Source organism: Aspergillus ambiguus, assembly GCF_047715705.1.
Source record: "Aspergillus ambiguus strain CBS 117.58 unplaced genomic scaffold BDV59scaffold_9, whole genome shotgun sequence".
Classification (NCBI taxonomy): Eukaryota; Fungi; Ascomycota; class Eurotiomycetes; order Eurotiales; family Aspergillaceae; genus Aspergillus; species Aspergillus ambiguus.
The window spans coordinates 250,810-272,224 of record NW_027395522.1 but is presented as its reverse complement, the minus strand read 5'-3'; the positions used below and the strand labels follow the sequence as shown (position 1 = coordinate 272,224).

At 51.0% G+C, this 21,415-nt stretch overlaps 8 protein-coding genes across 8 annotated transcripts; 6 read left to right on the top strand and 2 right to left on the bottom strand.

Moving 5' to 3' along the window:
• Nucleotides 1-78: 78 nt before the first annotated feature.
• Nucleotides 79-2,793, bottom strand: BDV59DRAFT_163883 (Sec1 family protein). The gene is made up of 6 exons (XM_073687607.1): nt 2,496-2,793; nt 2,352-2,439; nt 2,147-2,293; nt 1,886-2,088; nt 1,365-1,831; nt 79-1,318 (listed from the first exon to the last, which is right to left on the bottom strand). The coding sequence occupies exons 2-6, from the start codon at nt 2,422-2,424 to the stop codon at nt 184-186; spliced, it is 2,025 nt and encodes a 674-aa protein (XP_073549524.1). The 5' UTR covers nt 2,425-2,439; nt 2,496-2,793; the 3' UTR covers nt 79-183.
• Nucleotides 2,794-2,919: 126 nt separating this feature from the next.
• BDV59DRAFT_174926 (ATP-dependent RNA helicase SUV3) lies at nt 2,920-5,529 on the top strand. The gene is made up of 3 exons (XM_073689161.1): nt 2,920-3,134; nt 3,189-4,288; nt 4,336-5,529. Exons 1-3 carry the CDS (start codon nt 2,973-2,975, stop codon nt 5,288-5,290), a joined length of 2,217 nt encoding a protein of 738 aa, XP_073549523.1. The 5' UTR covers nt 2,920-2,972; the 3' UTR covers nt 5,291-5,529.
• Nucleotides 5,530-5,608: 79 nt separating this feature from the next.
• BDV59DRAFT_212074 (major facilitator superfamily domain-containing protein) lies at nt 5,609-7,028 on the bottom strand (the record flags this gene model as incomplete). The annotated part of the gene is made up of 2 exons (XM_073695947.1): nt 6,445-7,028; nt 5,609-6,390 (listed from the first exon to the last, which is right to left on the bottom strand). Exons 1-2 carry the CDS (start codon nt 7,007-7,009, stop codon nt 5,609-5,611), a joined length of 1,347 nt encoding a protein of 448 aa, XP_073549522.1. The 5' UTR covers nt 7,010-7,028.
• Nucleotides 7,029-8,686: 1,658 nt separating this feature from the next.
• Nucleotides 8,687-9,886, top strand: BDV59DRAFT_212072 (NADP-dependent oxidoreductase). Its single transcript, XM_073695946.1, has one exon. It carries the CDS (start codon nt 8,724-8,726, stop codon nt 9,786-9,788), a length of 1,065 nt encoding a protein of 354 aa, XP_073549521.1. The 5' UTR covers nt 8,687-8,723; the 3' UTR covers nt 9,789-9,886.
• A 1,173-nt stretch (nt 9,887-11,059) lies between these two features.
• BDV59DRAFT_212068 (major facilitator superfamily domain-containing protein) lies at nt 11,060-13,266 on the top strand. Its single transcript, XM_073695945.1, has 10 exons — nt 11,060-11,351; nt 11,410-11,479; nt 11,533-11,642; nt 11,694-11,766; nt 11,796-11,834; nt 11,943-12,110; nt 12,173-12,389; nt 12,445-12,477; nt 12,530-12,815; nt 12,879-13,266. The coding sequence occupies exons 1-10, from the start codon at nt 11,183-11,185 to the stop codon at nt 13,199-13,201; spliced, it is 1,488 nt and encodes a 495-aa protein (XP_073549520.1). The 5' UTR covers nt 11,060-11,182; the 3' UTR covers nt 13,202-13,266.
• A 3,343-nt stretch (nt 13,267-16,609) lies between these two features.
• BDV59DRAFT_192207 (FAD-binding oxidoreductase) lies at nt 16,610-18,337 on the top strand (the record flags this gene model as incomplete). The annotated part of the gene is made up of 5 exons (XM_073692014.1): nt 16,610-16,705; nt 16,756-17,188; nt 17,236-17,725; nt 17,787-18,010; nt 18,063-18,337. The coding sequence occupies 5 exons, from the start codon at nt 16,610-16,612 to the stop codon at nt 18,335-18,337; spliced, it is 1,518 nt and encodes a 505-aa protein (XP_073549519.1).
• A 258-nt stretch (nt 18,338-18,595) lies between these two features.
• Nucleotides 18,596-19,465, top strand: BDV59DRAFT_174924 (uncharacterized protein). The gene has a single exon (XM_073689160.1). The coding sequence runs from the start codon at nt 18,756-18,758 to the stop codon at nt 18,966-18,968; it is 213 nt and encodes a 70-aa protein (XP_073549518.1). The 5' UTR covers nt 18,596-18,755; the 3' UTR covers nt 18,969-19,465.
• A 117-nt stretch (nt 19,466-19,582) lies between these two features.
• Nucleotides 19,583-21,026, top strand: BDV59DRAFT_200568 (uncharacterized protein; the record flags this gene model as incomplete). Its single annotated transcript, XM_073693617.1, has 7 exons — nt 19,583-19,772; nt 19,829-19,848; nt 19,906-19,933; nt 19,986-20,059; nt 20,110-20,486; nt 20,538-20,633; nt 20,693-21,026. The coding sequence occupies 7 exons, from the start codon at nt 19,583-19,585 to the stop codon at nt 21,024-21,026; spliced, it is 1,119 nt and encodes a 372-aa protein (XP_073549517.1).
• Nucleotides 21,027-21,415: the final 389 nt, after the last annotated feature.

Below are 21,415 nucleotides of genomic sequence, written 5' to 3'. Positions count from 1 at the left end.
GTGGTTGATTTATTACATTGATACCCATTTCTTTCTGTATCTAGGGGATTAAAGACGCTGGTACATACACATCAAGCATATACGACGAACAAAATACTAAGCTATCCTTTCAGCGCCCGGCTAAAAACAATCCGAACTTGGTATCACAGCGCTAGAATCACGAAGCGGAGCGCCTATTACGCATTACCGGAAGAAGTGGTGCCGTTTCTTCTCCTTCTTCTCCTTGTCCTTGGAGAGCTTCGAGCTGGAGGGGGGCGCTGCCGTGCTGGAGGATCCGTTCGGGGGTCCACCCAAGGACATTGCGCCCATCGCTGCCGAGGGGGGCGCCGGCGGGTTGAGACGCGGCATCGGGGATTTCTTCGCGGGGGCCTGTTGGGGCTGGGGCTGCGGTGGCGGGGTATCACGCTCGAAGAGATGCGCCGGTGCCGTCGGCTTAGGCTGGTCAACCGGGAGGTTTAGGCGGCGTCGATCCACACTGAGGTCGCCGAGCTGTCGAAGATACAAGGAGGGCGTTAGCATGTGGGAGGTCGCGAGGACAACGTCCTTGCCGAAGGACTGTGAGATTTCGTAGCAGGTACGGGCTTCGCCGAAAGTGGCGCCGCCGGCCATGAACACGATGATGCGCTGGCGAGGCTGGTCGGCGGAGGAACGCGTTCGCGCCCACGTCGGTTTGGCGCTGCGTAACGATGCCTGTGAGATGTTGCTGTTGGGGTGTGGGCCCATGCTGTCGGCTTCCGCAGGGGGTCTGGTGTAGGGGAACACGGCTGGGTCCAACGTCCCTCGGACAAGCTCCTCCAGCATCAGTTTCAAGTTCAGGTCATAGCGAGACAACGCGGCTTCTTCCATGTCCGACGGCGGCGCAGGCTTCCTCTGGAAAAGCGGCTGCACCGGAGGTTTCTCGTCCTTCAGCTGCTTCTCGACCCGGGCTCCCAGGAGGTCAAGGTTGGCGATCACTGCTCCGTCCTGCGGAGGGAGTTGACCGTGAGCCAAAAGCTTGCGAATGTCTCCTGCTAGAATACCGCCCCGGTACATAATGTAGAGCAGCAAGAGCCTCAGTCGGTCGACCGGCACGACCGCATCGTCATCCATGAGTTGAACAAGCTGGGACCCCAGGTTCTTGGCTTTCTTATAGTTCTCATCTAGGCCAGTGGCCAAACATTGCTCGACGGAACTCACTTCGAGGAGTTTCCGTTCCTGGAAGAACTTCATACACTCTCCCGCCATATCGAGGTGTAACGTGTATGCATCCCGTCCTTCTTGGAATTCCGTGAGGCCCGCCAGCATATCTTTGATAGTGTTCACATTGGCGTTGGTGTTCCTATCACTGTTAGACCTGTAATGAATGGAAACATGAGAATACTCACTCTTCGGCAAACTGAGGGTTGGCCGCTCGGAATCGGGCAAAGTCGTCAGGCAGCTTCTGCACCACGTCCTTCATATGCATGTGCCTGTAGTCCACCCAGACCTTATCCTTCTCGCTGATCACCATTTCCTTGAGTTCCTGGGTAGGCTTGCCTTCGTTGATGACCGTCTTGTAGGTCACCTTGTCTCCATCTTTGACCGGGAGCAGGTCGTGCACCATACTCTGGTAAGTGAACTCGTGGATCAACGGCGCAACCAGATCCATGGACCGGTCCACCACCAGAAGAACCGCGCGAGGTCTTGAGGAGGGCGGGGGAAAGTTGCGCTGAGCTTGGGCAAACATGTCCAGCTTTTTCTGGATAAAATTGGCCAGGTGGTAGCACAACACACCGGCTTCGTGGGTAGGGGAGCGGGGGCGATAGTATCGGATGGTTGGGTATTCTCCGAGACTGGCACAGACCGCGACAATCTACAAAATGTCAGTCATTTGTCATCCGTCGCGACAGATACCTTGCGTTCTCACCTTCTCCGCTAAATCCGACAGATGGTTGGGAACCAGCTGGTTACAGGCCGGGTTAAACAGCACCGGGAAACTCCATGGATCTTGGAAGGTGACCAGCCGCGATTCTCTCGGGAAGTAGTCCGTCGACATGACCCGGAAACTGGCAATCTGCTCCTGCGCCATCTGCGATCTTTCCAACCTGTCCCGTTGCTGCCTCTCGAGGACTGTAAACGTCGTTAGAACGATGATGACCGTACGCGACAGCACCCAGGCCAAACGCACCGGAAGTCCACACCAACCACGATTTCTTATACCGCCGTCTCTCAAAGTCGGCCAACAGACAATCGACGATGTACGCCTGCGGGGACAGGATGTACAACGCATCCATGTCCGGGTTCGGCTTCCGTCGGTGCTCGATCTGCTCGATATCTTTGCGACGGGGCATCAGTAAGCGCCTGGGAGGAAGTTACGGTTGGAGGCAGCATACGGGTGACATTGAGGTTCAGGATATCATCCTCACTGACGGCATTATCGACCAGCTTGCGACTGGTCTCGTCCATGACCAGGACCTTCCACTGTAACCCGCCACTTATTAGTTCCGTCATGTGTACGGTGGGGGTTGACTTCGCACCTCGTTTCCTGCGGCATGGCGGATCGTGTCCAAAATAACTAGATTTCGCGCAAATCAGTATCTAGCAAAATTGGAGATTATGCCACATGGCATCCTTACTGTCATGCTGGATATTCAATAGGGAGGTGCCCATCTTGGCTGGCCGGCAGCCCTCAGCTGTTCATCGGTAAGGCCAGGAAGCCGCAGAACAGGGGACGACGGAAAGGACGGTGAGGAGAGCCAGGGAAAGTCGACCAGAATCAACTCCAGAGACCGACTGCGACGAGCGAAATCACGCAGGAGGGACGGACTGTCTGTTTGAAACGTCGACCAGCTTAAGTCGGTTTGATGAAGAAGTCCCCACCATTGCCGGCAGAATCAGGCGGTGAACGATACCGTCATTCTTGCTCTCTACTAAACTTCGTGCACATATATACCTTCTTTACTCTTATTCCTCCTCAACTACTACTCCTCCCTCCTACCGTCTCCCATGCAGTCATGCTCCCTGGAGGCTCCCGTTGCCTCTTCTGCTCGTTCAGGCCCCTTCTCTCTCCCCTGACCCGCTCCTTCGCGACAACTCCCACCCTCCTGCGCGGCAAACGTCTGCAGAAATCCCCAAAGGCCCTCGACTCCGTGCCGAAAAAGACAAAGACAGAAAAGGTACGTTCGATTCTCAGCGCCATGCGATAGAAAGGCTAACTCCTGCCTCTTCAGTCGCCCGCGCGACCCTCGTTTCGATTAGAACGAAAGAATTTCACTCCGCCCGATTTCTCCGCAGTCGTCACCTCCCTCCTCCACGAATTCAAACAGCGGTTGACGCAGCAGTCCAGCTCGGCCTTGTCAGGCTGGAAACGATTCGAACGCTATGTCTTGAACGCATGCAAACTTGACGACCGAGTGACTGGAGGTTCCAGCTCGCTACGTCATGTCAAGGCGACTCTCCAGAAAGCGTACCTCAAGTCCGGTCGAATGGGTCTTCGAAATGAGTTGGAGTACTTGCTGTATGCGGAAGAAGTCACCGCTAAATACTCCACCCCAAATCTCGAGCAGCAGAAGAAGGTTGCCGATCTGCGATTTCCCGCCGAATGGTACCCCCAAGCCCGCGCCATGCAGCGCACCATCCACCTTCACGTCGGTCCGACGAATTCCGGCAAGACATATCGAGCATTGAAGCGGCTGGAAGCGAGTGAGAGCGGGTTCTATGCTGGTCCCCTCCGTCTGCTTGCGCAGGAGGTCTACGGGCGCTTCCAGTCGACCGGGTTATCCTGCAGCCTGGTGACCGGTGATGAGGTCAAAATCCCCGAAGGACAGACGCCCAATATCACCAGCAACACGGTGGAGATGGTCAATCTTAGCCACCCGTATGAGGTTGGCGTCATCGACGAGATCCAGATGATTGCGGACTCCAGACGCGGATGGGCCTGGACCCGGGCGGTCTTGGGTTCGCGCGCCAAGGAACTTCATCTCTGCGGTGAACCGCGAGCTGTCCCCTTGATCCGAGAGCTGGCGGCCCTGACCGGCGATCGGCTGGAGATTCACCGCTACGATCGATTGAATCCGTTGAAGGTCGCGGACCAGAGTCTGAAGGGTGATCTGAGGAACCTCCAGAAGGGAGATTGTGTCGTCGCGTTTTCGCGCGTCGGCATTCATGCCTTGAAAGCCGATATCGAAAAGGTTACGGGACGCCGCGCAGCCATCGTCTACGGCAGCTTACCGGCTGAGATTCGCACCCAGCAAGCTAGCCTATTCAATGATCCGAACAATGACTACGATTACTTGGTCGCTAGCGATGCTATCGGCATGGGCCTCAACTTGTAAGTACCTCCACTAATGTTCTAGTCCCCTTCTCATATCGGTCTAGGAGCGTCAAACGTATCGTTTTCGAGACAATCGTGAAAAGAGTCCCAGGAGGCTTGCAGAGACTCTCGGTGCCAGAAATCAAGCAGATCGCGGGTCGCGCCGGTCGATACCGGTCGGCTGCACAGCACGGTAATCAGAAGAATGCAAACGACGATTCGAACGTCGGCATTGTGACTTCTCTGGAAGAAGTTGATCTGCCGCATATCCGTCAAGCGATGGGCATCGAACCTCCTCCCCTTGCTGCTGCCGGGATTATCCCCCCAGACCCCGTCTACCAACGGTTTGCTGCCTACTTCCCACCGGGCGTGCCGCTGGAGTACACCATCAAACGCTTGGCCGAAGTGTCGCAGACCCATCCGTTGTTCTTCATGTGCGACACACGGCCCCAGCTCGAAAATGCCGAGGTCATCGATACTGTTAGTGGCTTACAGTTCGAAGACCAACTCACCTTCATGGCCGCACCCATTCAAACCCGCGATCCTGCTTCCCGGGACGCAGCCATTGCCTTCCTCCGCTGCGTAGCGGAGCACTCCGGCGGCCGCTTGCTGGACATTGCCGACCTGAACCTAGAGATTCTGGAAGAACCAGTGTCAGGGAACAAAGAGTATTTACATGAGCTGGAGATTCTCCATAAGTCTGTGATCTTGTACTCCTGGCTGGGGTACCGTTTTGGTGGAGTCTTCACGGACCGCACTCTTGCCGCTCATGTGAAGGAGCTGGTGGAAGAACGGATGGTGCGCGCCCTAACCGAGTTCTCAGCGAACAAGAAGCTCCGAAAAGACGCTTCTCTCCGGCGTCAGATTGCACTGCAGAAGCAGATCCAGGAGCACCGCAAATTGCTTGCCGAGGCAGACCTTGACTCTATAGACGCACAAGGAACAACTGACGAGCCGCCTGTTGATCTTTCGGCTGATGGGGATTCGATACAGAGGTCAAGCGAAGCACAACCCGCCTAGATTGCGAGGTGTCTTGCGCTGGCGTTCACTGTTGATTGTATCTGTCCGCTATCGCATGTATCATATGAGGATTTGGAGGTGTTATGGACTGTATATTAACATATACCATTCTGTATAGAAGTTTACACTCCCTTCATAATCACTTTGTTGGCAGACCATAAGAAAGGCATGGTTTATTCCGTTTTGCCTTGGGCAGCCGAGAAACTAGGATCAAAACATTGTATCTATCTAAAAATCTGTCTATATATATGTACCTAGAACAGGTTCCCATGGTGCCAGCAACATGAGCTAAGGAACACAATCTAACAGGAGTCTCATCTAAGCCTTTTCCAGACACTTCATGCTTCTATCATATCTCCAAATCCAACCGGTGACAACGACTAGGCACAGCACAGCGCCTGCCATCGTCGACCCTCCAAATATTTGCCCACCGGTAAAGTCGTTAGTGCGGGTATTCTGCAATACACCTGCAATTGGTGCCCCGATAAGACTCCCAAGGCTCGAGAAAAACCATTGCGTGCCGAGTCGTGCACCCGCCACCTCTGGGGACGGCGTGATGCGCGGATGGGCAATCACCACCGACCCCAGCGAGAGGAATGCCCCCGAGGACATGCCGAAGAGCACACTAAACACGGCCAGTCCCACGAGGCTCTTGATACTGATCCAGCAGTAGAGCAGTACGGAAGAGGCCACCGCGGCCGTGGTGAGCAGGCTGACCGGGCTGAACCGGCTGGTTAGAACGGCCAAGCCAATACGGCTTGGTAGAGAGGCTGCGTTCAGTCCAGCAAGCAGGTACAGCCCCGATTCCCTTGGCTGCTGCAGGACCTCCATTGCGTATGTTGGGATGTAGGCAATTGGGATGTAGTAGGCGAGGTAAAGGAGGAAGTGGGCGAGAGCCAGAACTGTGAACGCAGGGTCTTTCAGGGCTGAGAGTTCGATCACCCGACCAGTTGGTCGACGGATGGAAGGGCTTTTGTAGAAGATCAACGGAAATGCTGCCAGAACACTGCCTAGTTGGATGAAGCCTAGTGTGCGAACAGCCCATGGAAAACCGATCTGAGGACGTAGACGGAGGATGATAATAGGGATGAGAACACCTCCTGTGAAGAATATAAGTATAATTCTCTTCGAGGCAGATCCAGGGCTGGACTTACCAATAGCTCCGCCACAGGTGGTTATCGCGAGAGCGAGAGCCTTTTTGCCTTGTACTCTCGTGCTGACGGTTGCAATCGTCGGCACGAAAGCGAGGCCTGCACCAATTCCTTGACACATGCCGTGGGAGAGAATGACTTGATAGTATTCTCGAGCAAAGCTGAGCATCATCATGCCGAAGACCATAAGAAACGAACCGAGCAGAACCAAATGCCTTCCATAGCCCTGGTCAAACAAAGGGCCGGAAAAGACACCCACCAACTCTACCAAGAACGAGTTTAGTGTGCCGATCCAAGAGATAGATGAAGCCGAATGATGGGGGAGCAGGCGTGTTGTATAATAATCCTGGAATGAACCATACGACAGCGATGGACCCCAGCTCACGCTGCTCAGCAAGAATCCACCCACGACGGCGAGCCATACCGAATAGTCATCGCGCTTGCAATCTTGCACCGGAGCTTCATTGCTGGATTTTGATAGGCAGGAGTCGAGAGGCGGAGATGCGGCGATCTCTTTCTCGTCGACCACAGGTTCCGTGGTCATATAGTTGGGTTTCTCTCTTCCCATCCTGCAGCTGGGATCAGACCATCGATACTTTACGAATGAAAGCAGAGAAAAGCGGGATCACAGTGAGCTTTAAGTTTTGGGATTTGCAGTAAATTGGAAGCTGGTCTTATCATAATGTATCCCTTGTCAAGTTGCAGATAGCAAACTATATTTAGCTCGAAACCTGCGGGACGACATCATCGGATACTAACGAATTCTTCGACCGTGCCTTGATATGAGTTAGGGTAGCGCCAGCACCCGGAGCGTATTTCTCCATAGATGCACCGTCGATCTGGGAATGCGAGCATAGGCGGCTGTTGGCCCATCATCAAGCAGCCGGATATCGCTCGATTGCGGGTTTCCTCTTCCTGTTCAACAGGAGGTACCTTGTACCACGAGACTTGGTCCTATTGCCCCTTAACACATTCGTGATCATTGTCGATCATGGGACTATCCTTGACGTAATTAGGATCTCTCGTTGCAGGCATATACAGGAAGGGGTTCGTTGATCCGAGAATCTGCCCATGCAGTAGAGATTGTCAATGTATGCAATATGCAGGTGAGGTATGCAGGGGAAGGCGTGCATTGGCGAATAAAAGCCTCACATATGTTGCCGAACGAAAGCCGTTCTCCATCATACTGTGTTTGTATCTGAAACAACTCGTCAGCCCATTGCGCGGCGATTTTAAATGCCTGACATGAGTTTATCCCTGTGCTGCCACCTATAGCAACGACAGAACCAGATTAATCAGCTACCTTGGAAGACCCCGAAACCCTACCTTGCTGTCCACAAGCAACGGGAAGACGGGAAGGATGAACAAGCTCAAGCCATCGCCTTGCCAGGCTGCAGTTTGGCCAGGAGCAGCGGAACCGTCGATCAAGGCCGTATTCGCTCTATCTCGTGCCTCGATGCTCATGCGCGTCCATGGCGTTTCCTAGCCATGCCTAAAATGCTCTGCAAGGACCATATGACGCAGTGTGCCGTCTAAGAAAACAAAAGGACACGTTTGCAAAGATACTTCTTTGATTGCATTAACGGCCTATTAATTGAATCTATCGTGAGCTAAGCCTGTTAACTATATTGCTCGGCACCCATACCGAAAATGGTTTGGAGCTCATGGTTGACCACTTCGTCGTTGACAATTAGGGAAGTAAAGAATCTCGCAGGATTAGATACGCCACTATCACTCTTGAACCGAACATGATGATAGCCTGAAGCTTCGTACACGTCTCGGTTTCGATATGATAGGCTGATACAATGGGTATGGCTTAGCACGGCGCTGGAGCCACCATGATGGTCGCGGTGAATAAAAAGCCACAGTTAGCTCGACGCATCAGTCAATATACTATAGTCTATGGAATAATTTGAGGGATCGCATATCTGACACGCATTGCAGATCTGACATGTTGTATTGGCTGGCATACCGTGCCGTACGCAATATCCAGTGCGGTGCCGGGTGACGTTCGCCGTCAATTGAAAATGTCTGACAAATGCTGACAATCCAAGTCCAGCTTCATTGGATATTAGGTAGGGATCGTATACGAAATGGTGGCTGGTCTCGACCAGTCTGACACGAATAGGCTATTCGGGATATTCCCAAAGCGGCAAATGGTCGGGTTCGTAACTATAAGACAGTTGAGCATATAAACGTCAGATAATCCAGTTCCCCCGACAGGACATCAAATACTTTCGATCCAGATAGTCCTTAACTCAGAGATTTGCATTCAATCCACAATGACTCTCCCGACAATGCGCTGTCTTCTACAACCAACTTCTGAAGCAGACACTAACGGGCTTGTCCTGTGTACTTCTCCAATCCCAACCGCCGATGAATCCAACGGAGAGCATCTAATTCGGGTGCATGCTTGCTCCCCTTGCTCAGGGGAGCTTCTTTGGCCAAAAGATTTCCCACCACCTAACGCCCGAGAGCTTGTCCCTTGTCCAGACATGGCAGGAACTGTAGTGACAGCCCCGGCGGGCTCTCCTTTCCAGCCTGGAGACGAGGTCTATGCCCGCACAGATTACGTGCGTCCAGCTAATGCCCGTGACTATACTGTTGCCATCGGTGACGAGTTGGCACACAAACCGAAAAATTTAAGTTGGGTAGAAGCAGCAGCCGTGCCCGTTTCCGCCCAGACAGCATGGCAGATCTTATTTGTCCATGCCGGCATTGTCCCTTCGGGGACTGACGAGAGTCCCGCAGGCTTTGCTGATGCACGTAAAGCTTGGGAGGGCAAGAAAATCCTGGTCACCGCTGCTGGTGGGGGCGTAGGGGTCTGGGTTGTGCAATTGGCCAAATTGCTTGGAATCGAGGTCATTGGGACTTGTGGAAATCGTGAAAGTGAAGCGCTGGTGAGATCCTTCGGCGCTCGCGAAGTGCTTAATTACCGCACCGCAGATTTCAAAGCATGGGCGGAGGAGCGAGACGGGGTCCGCAAGGTCGACGTCGTGGTTGATTGCATTGGACGCAAAGCCCTCCAGGATGCATGGTGGTGCGTGAAGGAGGGAGGAACTGTGCTCAGCATTTTCCAGCCACCTGCACCTCTTCGACCTGAGGGGTGTGAGGTGCAAGCGAAGGATGTATTTTTCATAATGTCGCCGAGTTCAAGGCAGTTGCAAGAGATCACCCGCTTGATCGAGGAGGGGGAATGTCGACCTTTGGTAGACAGTGCCTGGCCGTTAGAACAGTTCCATCCTGCGTTTAGGAGGTTGGATGAAGGCCATTCCAGAGGGAAAATCGTCTTCGATCTCTCTTTAAATGCAATGCAGCAGAAATTGGGTTTGGGTGATGGAAAGTGACAGGAATCATGCTAGTATCTTATAGGTGACTGTCTGCAGTTGCGTTTGCTTCTCTATGTTCACTCTTCGGTAGGCTCCTCACAGCCATTACATTCGCCGTTCTCATTAGAATAGTGATAAGCATCGCCGCTCCAGCTGTCAGATATGTTTTCGAATGGAAGTTACGATAGCACTTACGTCCCATGATCACATTCATCATGTAGCTCACCCTCGTCACATGCATCACATGTCACGGATCGATATGTGCAGTCTTGGAGAACCTGAATAAATCCAAACAACTCCGAATAGAGTGTTATACCGCACGAAATCTTTGCATCATCCCCGTTCTGAATTTTCTCATCATCGACGGGACAACGTTTTAACACTCACTGGAGGGCCAAAGTTGTGCTTTTCCCCATACACACACACACACACACACACACACACACACACACACACACACAACTTATCCCGTCACGGATGGCGGGGAGATCAGACGGGCCCCAGAGACGACGCACTTCCGTGGATATTTCCATACCCAGCGTGACATCCTGGTCAAATTTGAAAGCCCAGATTCCTTTCTTCACAACATCTTCGCAGACCGTACACTCGCGCGGGACGACAAAAATAAAACTCCGATAACGGTTGGTTGGGCCCTATCTTGTCATAACGGACCTGGCCCAAGTTAGCAGAATATACGGCAAATCACACCACTACACAGGGCTTTCGCTATTTGCCTATGGACAGCATATGGATTCTACAAGGTAAAAGGATGATTCTGAATTATACTGTTTTGCGGGCCACTCCACGAAGATCGGCATGTACATGTTTAAGTCGGCTAACTCTCGGCTAAAGCATACAGAAAGGCTGTCTATCACTAGTCTATAAATCCTACCATTCCTTCAAAGCTTAGAATTAATTGCTTAATAGGGCCAGCAGAAAGCATAATTTGGTGGCCAATATCCGCAGAAAGTAACATGATTCTGGCCCCCAATGCCCGGACAACTAGGAGGACAGGCAGAGCAGGTATGTATTGCATTTATAGGGCCTTTTAAGCTCTCCTGCTCTGCTATGTACATCAGTCCTGTCAGGGAGACATAGGTATACTCTGTATGAGAGTGATTGGCGTAGATTTTCACCATAAAGTGATCTGGAATAGACGACAAGCCACGGCCAAATGTCTGATGCATCACCTACGCCGTATGTTTTCCGGTGGCTGGAAAATCCCCCGCAGCCATCAGGTCTGGGGTGCGGGGGAATTTTAGACAACCCAGCCCCTAAACACCTAACGGCTATTCTTTTACACAGGGTAACTGCAACTCCTTGCCTGCAACTTCGTTGGATCCCTCGAAGTGCTCAAGTATTAGAGAAATTCTCAGATCTGTGGCCGGATAAACTTCGCTTGCCAGGATACAATGCAGGCTCAAATCGAGACAGGAAAAGAACCAGCGGCTCTGGGGCCTTTGAAAGAGAGCTCTGTATCAACATACTCTCCCCAGGAGATAAAAAGGCTTTTGCGAAAGGTTGATCGTCGTGTCATTCCGATTCTGGCTATCCTCTACTTTTTCAGCTTCCTTGATCGAGGTAACTGGAACTTGAGTCTCTTCCATCTATAGCGGACGCTGAAGCTCACTTCAACCAGGAAACATAGGCAACGCCGATATACAGGGCCTGTCGGCGGATTTGAACTTGGTGGGGAATCAATATAATTGGTACGAGCTTCCTCCAATTCTAATTCCACCTAGCCTAATGTCGATGCTACTAGGGCTCTGACAGCTTTCTTCTTTCCGTATTGCTTTTTGGAGCCCATCTGCAACCTGCTACTTGTCAAGTTCAAGCCTAGTATCTGGCTACCATCCATCATGGTTGCATGGGGTAGGTCTATGTTTGAATGATAGCAATGATATGTCCCTCTGATGTACACAGGGGTTGTCACAACGCTTCTGGGAGTTGTTCAAAATTATTCGGGTTTGGTGGCGGCTAGGTTCTTTCTGGGTAAGTATTCCTAAACTATTATCATATGGCAAGGCTGAGAAAAGTAGGAGTGGCAGAAGCAGGCCTCTGTCAGTTTCATCGTCACAAAACGGGGAAGTCAGCTAATTGTCTTAATTCTCTCATGTAGTTCCCGGTCTCGCATTCTATGTATCTCTATGGTATGTGTCGACATTAAGAGAGGGTGGCTGTAGTGTTGCTTATACAGTACAGGTACCCAAGAACCAACGCACAGTACAGACTTGCCATGATCTTTGCATCGGCCTCCATGGCTGGTGCTTTTTCTGGCCTTCTCGCGTTCCTTATCGGTAAAATGCAGGGAGTTGGCGGCTTGGAAGGTTGGAGGTGGATGTACGATTTCCAATTGTCCTCGGATCCTCTTTTTCCCATAATGCAGTACTGATATAGAAAAGCTTCATCTTAGAGGGCATTGCAACAGTTCTCGTTGCTGTTCTGTCTTACTTCCTAGTCTGGGATGAACCATCGACAGCAACCTTCCTTTCAGAAGGCGAGAAACTCATCATTATAGAGCTGTTGGCGGACTCCCGAGCAAGCGTAGGAGCGAATCAGCTGGGCGAGAAGAGTGCGTTCGACTGGAGGCAAGTGAAACAGGCACTTTTAGATTGGCAGGTGAGTTACTCTGTTACACAATATCTTCTGGTTGACGCTGAGATTTGCCGTATAGACATACCTTCATGCGCTGGGCTACTGGGGGATGGTAAGACTTCGCACAATTCTCTCTGGTGCTGCTAATATAAGGATATGTTCAGGCGTGTGCTGTGTATGCGTTGTCCTTATTTCTTCCAACAATTATCAAAGGGCTCGGGTATAGTTCTGCCAATGCGCAACTACTTACCATACCTGTTTACGCAGCCGCTTCAATATCCTGCGTGGTAGTTGGATATTTCTCGGACCGGACATCTCAAAGGAGTCTTTTTATCCTCGCTTCATACATGGCCGTATTTGTCGGATATCTCATCGCAGTTTGCCCCTCTCGCTTCATTCCCGGCTTGACCTACGCCGGTTGTTTCATAGCTGCCAGCGGCATTTATCCAGGTACCACTCGTACAACAACGACAGTGGCTTCAAGTACTAATGCTATGCACTTTTCTGATACAGCTATACCTGGTCTGTTGGCTTTGTCATCGAACAATTATGCCCCAGCCACCAAGCGTGCTGTTGGCATGGCGATACAGATTGGTTTTGGGAGCCTTGGAGGGGCTGCAGCGTCCAATTTTTACCGTGATACTGACGCACCCAGATATCGGCTCGGACACTCTCTGGTACTTGGCTTTGTGTCTCTAGGGCTATTGACTGTGACACTCTACTATTTCTTGTGCCGTGGAGTCAATGCAAAAAGAGACCGTGAAGGGGATGCTCGTAACCCGAGCGAAGTTTTCGATCTGGGCGACAAGGCGCCGACATTCCAATATAAGCTATGAGAGTCTAAAAAAAAAAGAAATCTGTGTTTTAGATTTCGTCTCTGTCAACAGGCCTTGTCCCTTCGTTCTGCTCAAACATCCGAAGCTGCTGCTGTGTATCGAGTGGTGTGGCGGTGTGCAGGCAAGTACTGTTTATGCAGCTAGTCCACTAACATTGTCATAATCGGTGTGGAAAGCATGCATAGTGATTTACCCTTGAAATCATACTACTCCCACCAATAGAGTCTGGGTTGGGCTTCTAAATGCACAATATCCTCGAACATATACAGTGCTAGAAATATCTAGATAGGGTCATGCACTTATTCGTAGGGAACATAAGCCACGATCTAGGCTTAACAAAGCAACTTTATGCTTCTCGAACTTGCTCTCCTGCGTAGGCGTCTTCTTTACTTGGGTACGAGTTATGTCTGCCAAGGATCTAGAGCATGAGCACAGATTACAACTTGCTGGCACAGGGGTCCAGGTGCTCTTGCGACGCATGATAGCGCTAATCCCTCCTTTAATCGGCAGTTAGTAAGCTTCAAGCTAGCCCTGAGCATCCATACAGATGATTCATATTATCACTAACATCATAAATGTGGGGTGACTGTTGAGGGGTTGATTCAGAAGGTGGGCTAGCTGCTGCATTCCGGCTGCTGGCGCACAGCTTGAAGATACGTACCGTTGCAGGTCCTGCCATTTTGCGCATTCTAAACCCAGAATCAAAAAACATGCATCATCTGACACGAAGATGATTAACGCAAGGAGTTGGGAAAGGGCTGACATCTTTAATAAAGTGGGTTGCCCTTTCGCAACGCGCAGTAAAACTGCATCACACCATGCGATAAAAAGCCATCATGATTCTCTCATCCCTCCTCACTTTTGAGACTTTCTGGTGGATAACCCAATTATGGTTGCTCTACATACTGTCTACCGCCATATATAATCGGTATTTCCATCGGCTAAGCCATTTTCCTGGGCCTTTTTGGGCGTCCATCACGTCTCTCTGGTATTTCAAAACAATTCGGTTTGGAAAAGGCCGAGATGTGCAGCACACACTTCATAAAAAGTACGGTGACTTCGTCCGAATTAGCCCCAGCACCATTGCAGTGAGCAATCCAGCGGCGATCGAGACGATCTTCGGACCTAAGAACGGCAACGTATGGCGAAAAGGGGACTTCTATGACGGCTTCAATCCCCATATTCCCAACGCTCGAAATGAAAGCTTCACGGAGCGCGATGAGGCTAAGCACGCCGAGCGGCGACGGCTAATCGCGAGTTTGTATACTCAAGGCAACGTGCTAAAATATGAGCCCTGTGTCGACCGGTTGATCGAGCTTTTCCGCCAGAAAATGAGTATCTTTAGTGAGTCGGGCGAGATCATAGACATGAGCGTGTGGATCACGCGGTTTACATTTGATGTTATTGGAGAGATCTATCACGGCCGACAGGAGGGGTTCGGCATGGTTCGCGACGGCAGGGATTACAATAATTGGTGTTATCTGATGGAAGTCATGCCAGATATTGCGGCCTCCGCGACATATATGCCTCGCGGCCTTAAAACTCTGTATTTCGCCTCTCAACTAATGTTTAAGGGCCCTCGCGACGGGCTCAAGGGCATGAAAGATGTGGTCAGGCAGGCTGAGAAGTCGGCATATCAGCGGTGGGAAATTATGCAACAAGACGACAAGGTCCCTCCGAATGATATCTTGACTGGTCTTTTGGAGATCGTCAAAGAGAAAGGGGAAAGAGTCCGGTGGACGGTGGCAGATGTCATGGCGGAGGTGTGGGCTGTGATCTGGGCAGGCAGTGACACTACGGCCATTGCGTTGAACAGCATCTTCTATCATCTGCATAAGAATCCAGCGAAGCTGTCAAAACTGCGGCGAGAGATTGATTCTGCCTTTGATACTGGTCGACTTTCGTGTCCCGTCCGGTTCAATGATGCAAGAAAGCTTCCTTACCTACATGCAGTTGTTATGGAAAGCATGAGAGTGCACCCATCTCTGGCGGTTGGATTGCCGAGGGAAGTCCCAGCTGGAGGAGCTGATCTGTGTGGCACGTTCATCCCTGAGAATGTCGACGTGATCATGAACCCGGGTGCGGTCCAGTTTGATAAGCGCGCCTTTGGAGAAGACTCAGATGAATGGAACCCTGAGCGATGGTTAGGGGATGCAGAGACCGTGCGACAAATGGAGCGGTCTATGCTTCAGTTTGGTTATGGCCCACGCGCGTGTATTGGAAGGTACATCAGTGAAACTGAGATGTACAAGCTTCTGCCTACTATCCTCCATGAGTTCGAGTTCGCGATGCTGATGGATCATTGGGATGTGTGGGGGGGTTGGTTTCATCGTGTCAGCAACGTGGTATGTAGGGTGAGCAGAAGGGCATAACACGCAATATATGGAGTGTGTAGGCGTGAAGTTGAGCCATTAGTTGAACCGAACATATCCCTATCTAGTCGTTTTGTTACTGCTGCGCGTTACCTAGTAAAATATTGTCTTGGCTATAACTTATCTATCAACACCGCCATGCATACGGAACTATCTTATCAAAGCCAAAAAAAAAAAAAAAGAACAGGCTTGAAAGTCCCTGAAACTCATCCACTAGAGTCAGTCATAAGGGCTTCACGGATCAAAAGATACTCTTCTATCTCATTATGCCCATTCGAGAGACTAGGAAGCCTGGGTAGGCACCCGGCTCTGCGCTTAGGCATGGTGCACGATTACATTGGCGTTGCGTTGAAAGGTCAGTGTAGATAAACTACTATACAGACAGCGACAAGGGAGAGCACTGCGTACATACGCAGCACACAGCTCCATATTCTAGTCCAACCCATTCAGTAGCCAAGTCGGCAACGAACATGTTATCCCTGCTTCCTTTGTCATTGGTAAGAACCCAGTTTTAATTCTTATGGAGACTAGTGTCTAGCGCCAGTTAGACCAACGTTAGATGAAGTTAGATGTAAACCAAGCGGCGCTAGGCACCGAATCCGCAGTTCCTTTCCCATTCACGATAGTGGGCGTTGTCCCCGATCAGCACGATTTTCTACACATAATCAAACATTAAGGATGGCGCTGACAGGAGTCTCGACCACCCCACAAGGCCAATGGAACCGGTTTCTCTAGCCGCACGCTATCCACTCTGCGGACCGATGCTCTTGCAATGGAATTGGTCTCGTCTCGAGTAATTTTACACCATACTCTGTACTCTATACTCCGAACGCTGCGGCTTGACAGGAGATCGCTGGCGGAGTAGCACCGAAGCCGGAATGTCAAAAATGCGCAGATCAACTATGTACTAGTTTGCCGAAGCAGGGGGTTCGGTTCAACATGGCTCATAAAAGGCGTAGAATTGTTTCTCCCAAGAATTGAATTCCCCCGGCGGTTTTCTACATTCTTCTCGTCGTGCTTATCCCTTCGACTCATAATGAGATTCAGTGCGGCCGCCGCTGCGGCACTACTCGGCTTTGCGCCGGAGTATGTCTCCGCGAATCTTTTATCTGGGGGTTCTGCGCAGCAATGCGTATGTTAATCCCTGTCGTATCATTCTGGATTATGGTGCTGACTCTCTAGTGTGCTGCCCTCTCATCGAGCGAAGTCGGCGAGAAAGTGGTCTACCCCGACGACGCTGCATACGAGAAGTCAGTCGACTCGTACTGGGCTGTAAATGTCCAGCTTAGACCGACTTGCATCGTGCAGCCGCATTCTGCCGACGATGTTTCGGCAGTTGTGCAGACACTGACCAGCGCCGGTGGTGACTCGCCGTGCAAGTTCGCTGTGCGCAGTGGTGGCCATATGACCTGGGCAGGCGCGAACGATATCGAAACCGGCGTCACTATCGACCTGCAAATGATGAACAGCACGATTTACAACAAGGAAGCTAAGGTTGCGTCTATCCTTCCTGGCGCGCGCTGGGAATCTGTCTACAAGACCCTTGAGGAGTACAATGTCGTTGTCACTGGCGGTCGCACTGGTCCCGTCGGTGTCGGGGGTTTCTTGCTTGGAGGTAATTGTGCTTGTCCGCTATATAGATGTAAAGCTAATCCCTGACAGGCGGTAACTCATTCCATGCTGCGCGGGTCGGTCTTGCCTGCGACCAGATTGTGAACTACGAGGTTGTTCTGGCTAGTGGCCGTATAATAAACGCCAACAGCGAGTCCAACATCGACCTCTTCAAGGCGCTGAAGGGTGGTTCCAACAATTTCGGAATTGTAACCAAGTACGAGTTGAAAGCAATCGATAATGCCCATCTCTGGGGCGGTATTTCGATCTACGACAACTCGACCACAGACCAACAGATTGATGCTCTCGTGAAGTTTATTGACAACATTGAGAACGACCCCTATGCTTCATGGATCGGACTGTGGCAGTACAACTCTACCACGGATAAGACTCTCATCAGCAGCCCGCAGGATTACACGAAGCCTGTTGCATACCCCGAAGCGTTCGATGATTTCTACAAGATCCCTAATATCTCGAGCACGACGCGTTTTGCCACCTTGTATGATCTGACGAGTGAATTGCAGCAGGCTGCAGGATACCGGTACATATCCTCCACGACTTACCTCCCCAAGTACGTGGAGTAGTTGACTGACACGATGCAGGGACGTCTTCCTCACAAGCACCTACCTTAACAGCGCTAAGGTCCTCAAAAAGACTATCGACATCCTCAACGAGAAAATCCTTAAAGCCAAGCCCCAGGCTCAAGGCAAGGACTGGTCAATCATGGTGATCATCCAGCCCTGGCCCAAGATTTACTGGCAGAGAACGCAAAACAACGGTGTTGGCAACGTTCTCGGTCTGGACCGCTTTGACGAAAACATGCTTCGTACGTCACTTTTTCCTACCCAGACGATAGATGCTAATATGGATGCAAACAGAGGTCTTGTACGATTACTCTTGGGACAACGCAGCCGACGATGCCCTTTTCCAGCGTCTGTGTGAAGAGGCAATGGCCGAGTTGGACGAGTACGCCAAGTCTATTGGCAAGTACAACGAGTACATCTACCTCAACTACGCCGATAAGTCGCAGAACCCTCTGCGAGGCTACGGCGATGAGAACGTCGAGTACATCAAGGAGGTTGCCGAGCGGTATGACCCTGATGGAGTCTTCCAAACCCAAGTGCCCGGTGGATTCAAGATCACCCAGGCGTAAAAGGACTCAGTTGAAGTCGTAGATACTAGTTATTCCATTGAAGAGCAGATAGCATTGTAATCTGAATTTCTTTACTAGTAAGAATTCACCCCCTTTAAAAAATTGGATCACAACATCTGCACATCTCGGTTGGAAGTCATTGGCCCGCGGTGCGCGGTTTCGGAGAGGCACCTTGTGAAAGCCAAGAAGGAATAAGCGCTAAATGTAACTAACGTTGGGACAGAAGTCCAGGATTTTAGTGGGCCCCATAACCTGACTCGTGTCTCCGGGTCTCCCAAGGGAGGGGGTACGTATCGAACTACCGAATATCGGGATCTGGAGGCATGAACGGTGGCCATTGCCAGTACCTCGCTGCTGGGTTTAAAGCCCTTGAACAAATACTGCCACTCAGCTATCAAATGGTACAGCAAGTCAGAGAATGAAGGCAACAGAGCGAGATTCCTGGAAAATGGGACTCCGCGGGCCCGTTCTGTTAGGGCTCCTCCTCGTATATTGCTCTCAAGCACAATCCTACTCGTGTCCCACGACAATCCAACGCCGATCGAACCAGTCTGGGCATGGTGAACTCTGTCAGACTTCCCCGGTTTGGCCCCCACGACGGCCCCTCCCGTTTGCTTCCACGGGCCACTAAAGGGAGAATTTGAGTAGTCGGGGGCTAAGTCAGTCCATGTTGAGCTAACGATGCAGGGATTGACATCGCGTCGTCCCAGGTTGCCGATGACAATTCGAATATTTTGGGACACAATGGAATGACAGGACATATGGACGATCTCAGCGCCGCCTCGTGCTAGTACGTTCATCGGAAACACTCTATGCCAATAAATGACAGGGATCTATTCCTGTAGTATGGCCAAGAAAGTCTAGTAAATTCCATCTAGGCGTTCTTTACGGAATCGTGCAATATCATGTTCCAAGAATTCACTGCAAGTCCACTCTGTAAAGTGCAAAATGTGCTTGTGCAATTGCTAGCTAGGAGGATATTTTCCGCTCTTTGTTACATGGCTAAGGAATAGAAGGATTGCCTGCTTCTCTAGGGCGAATAGACTATGCCGGATCCTAGCCCTGCTCTGTTGGGATGCCTATTTGCTCTGGGAGAAAACTTCAGGGATTAACCCGAGTTGATCAACGGTTCCTTCTCCTGATGCTAGCATATTGGCATGTCATTTATGAGTTTCAAAGGTCCCTTCCCGGGGCCCTGTGTCTATCCAATCTTGACCTGGTCTGTGGTCAATCGCATCTGTCAAAATGGCTGAAGGCCAGAAGGGTGTCGTTCCTGTTCCTCCAGGAGAAACATACAATCCTGACTATTCCCATCCATGGCTGTACACTGAGAGTCGGGCAATAGTCATCGCAGGGCTGATATTCTGCACCCTGACTTTGATATTGCGGGTGTATACCAAAGCCCGTCTCCTTCACAAGTTTGGATGGGATGATAGTGAGTGAGATCCAATTGTGGTATCGAAAGGTTTCCGGCATGCTAACACTGTATAGTATCAATTATAGGGGCTTGGGTCAGTTATGACATTGAACATGCCATGGAACATGGTGGCTAACTTCAAAACGGATAGGTCTTCTCAATCATAACCCAAGTCCTCTGTTTGTGTAGGTCTCGCAAACTCCCTCGCACGACTTCAACTGACACCCACAGATGGTTATGCCCATGGAGGTATCGGCATCCACATCTGGAACATCACCCCTGACATGTTCCTCCACTTCCAAAAGGTAAGTTAAGTTGACACTTCCCGCTTGACCTAGGGTCTAATAACGTGCAGGGCATTTTCGCCGCTGGTGTCGTATACGTTCCCGCGCTGGCTCTTGCCAAAGCCTCCCTTATCATCCTCTACCACCGCATTGTTGGCCAGCAAAAGGTCTACCGCTGGGCGCTGTATATCATTGCCGGGGTTGTGATCGGGTACAGCGTGGCCATCACTTTCGCCCTAATCTTCGCCTGCCAGCCTATCGAGAAGGCTTGGAACGCCGCCCTTAAAGGGTCCTGTGTCGACCAGAATGGGTTATACGCTGCAACTGCGGTGACGAATACCGTGACGGATGTGGCACTACTGATTGTTCCTCTTCCGGTCGTGATGTCGCTAAACATGCCTACAATCCAAAAGCTAGGGCTGCTTTTTATGTTTATTATCGGTGGCGCGTGCGTCTTCCTTGCTCTTTGGGTCATTTGAATGGGCGCTAACCATCGCAGTACGGTTGTCACAAGTGTGATCCGTCTAGTCACCCTCTTCCCCTTCCTCAAAACCGCCGACAAGACGTACAAAATCGGATGGACCGACCTGTGGATGTAAGTTTCAGTTCTTAACGGGTTCCATGTGTGATCCGATCCATGCTAATGCTTGGTAGCAACGTCGAAGCGAATTTCATCATCATCTGCGCCTGCCTGCCCTTCCTTCGACACTTCCTCCGCCGCTATGCCCCCAGATTGATCGGCGAGGGCTCGTCTGCCGGACGGAACTATAATAATTACCAAACGGGAACCAGCACGACGCGGTCATGGCGGCGCAAACCCGGTCTGACGGTGCTGCACGATGAGGTCGAGCTCGCTGAGAATGGAGGAAGCACGGGCTCTGGCGTAGGGATCGTCAAGGAGGTTCAGTGGAATGTTACGGAAGAGAGAAGGTCAGGGTCCCAAGATGCGATGATGGAGGATCGAAAGCATGTCCTTCCTGGGATATAGAGGTGTCTGAGCGATTGACTTACCTTGGCACAAAAAAGATCCAATTGCTTCATACAGCGATCGAATATATCGACAAATTTATAAGTTTTTCTAATGAGTGTTTTCGCTGTCTTATTTCGGAAGTTGACATCTCTCTTCTCCAGTATATATCTCCACATAGAATCCCACCCAGACTCACCTTGGTCTGATATAATGTTGGCTCGCGTTGAACAACTATACAGAGATGATTTACTAAACAAGCCAATTATATATGATTTGTTGATAATACCCCCGAACGTCTACCAAGTCGGACCGGCCAGTTTGCAACCATCAGGTCCTTGGCAAAAGGGAAGAATATGGCAGCCCAAGAACGATCGGCATGGGTACCGGGGATTGTGCTCCAATAAAAT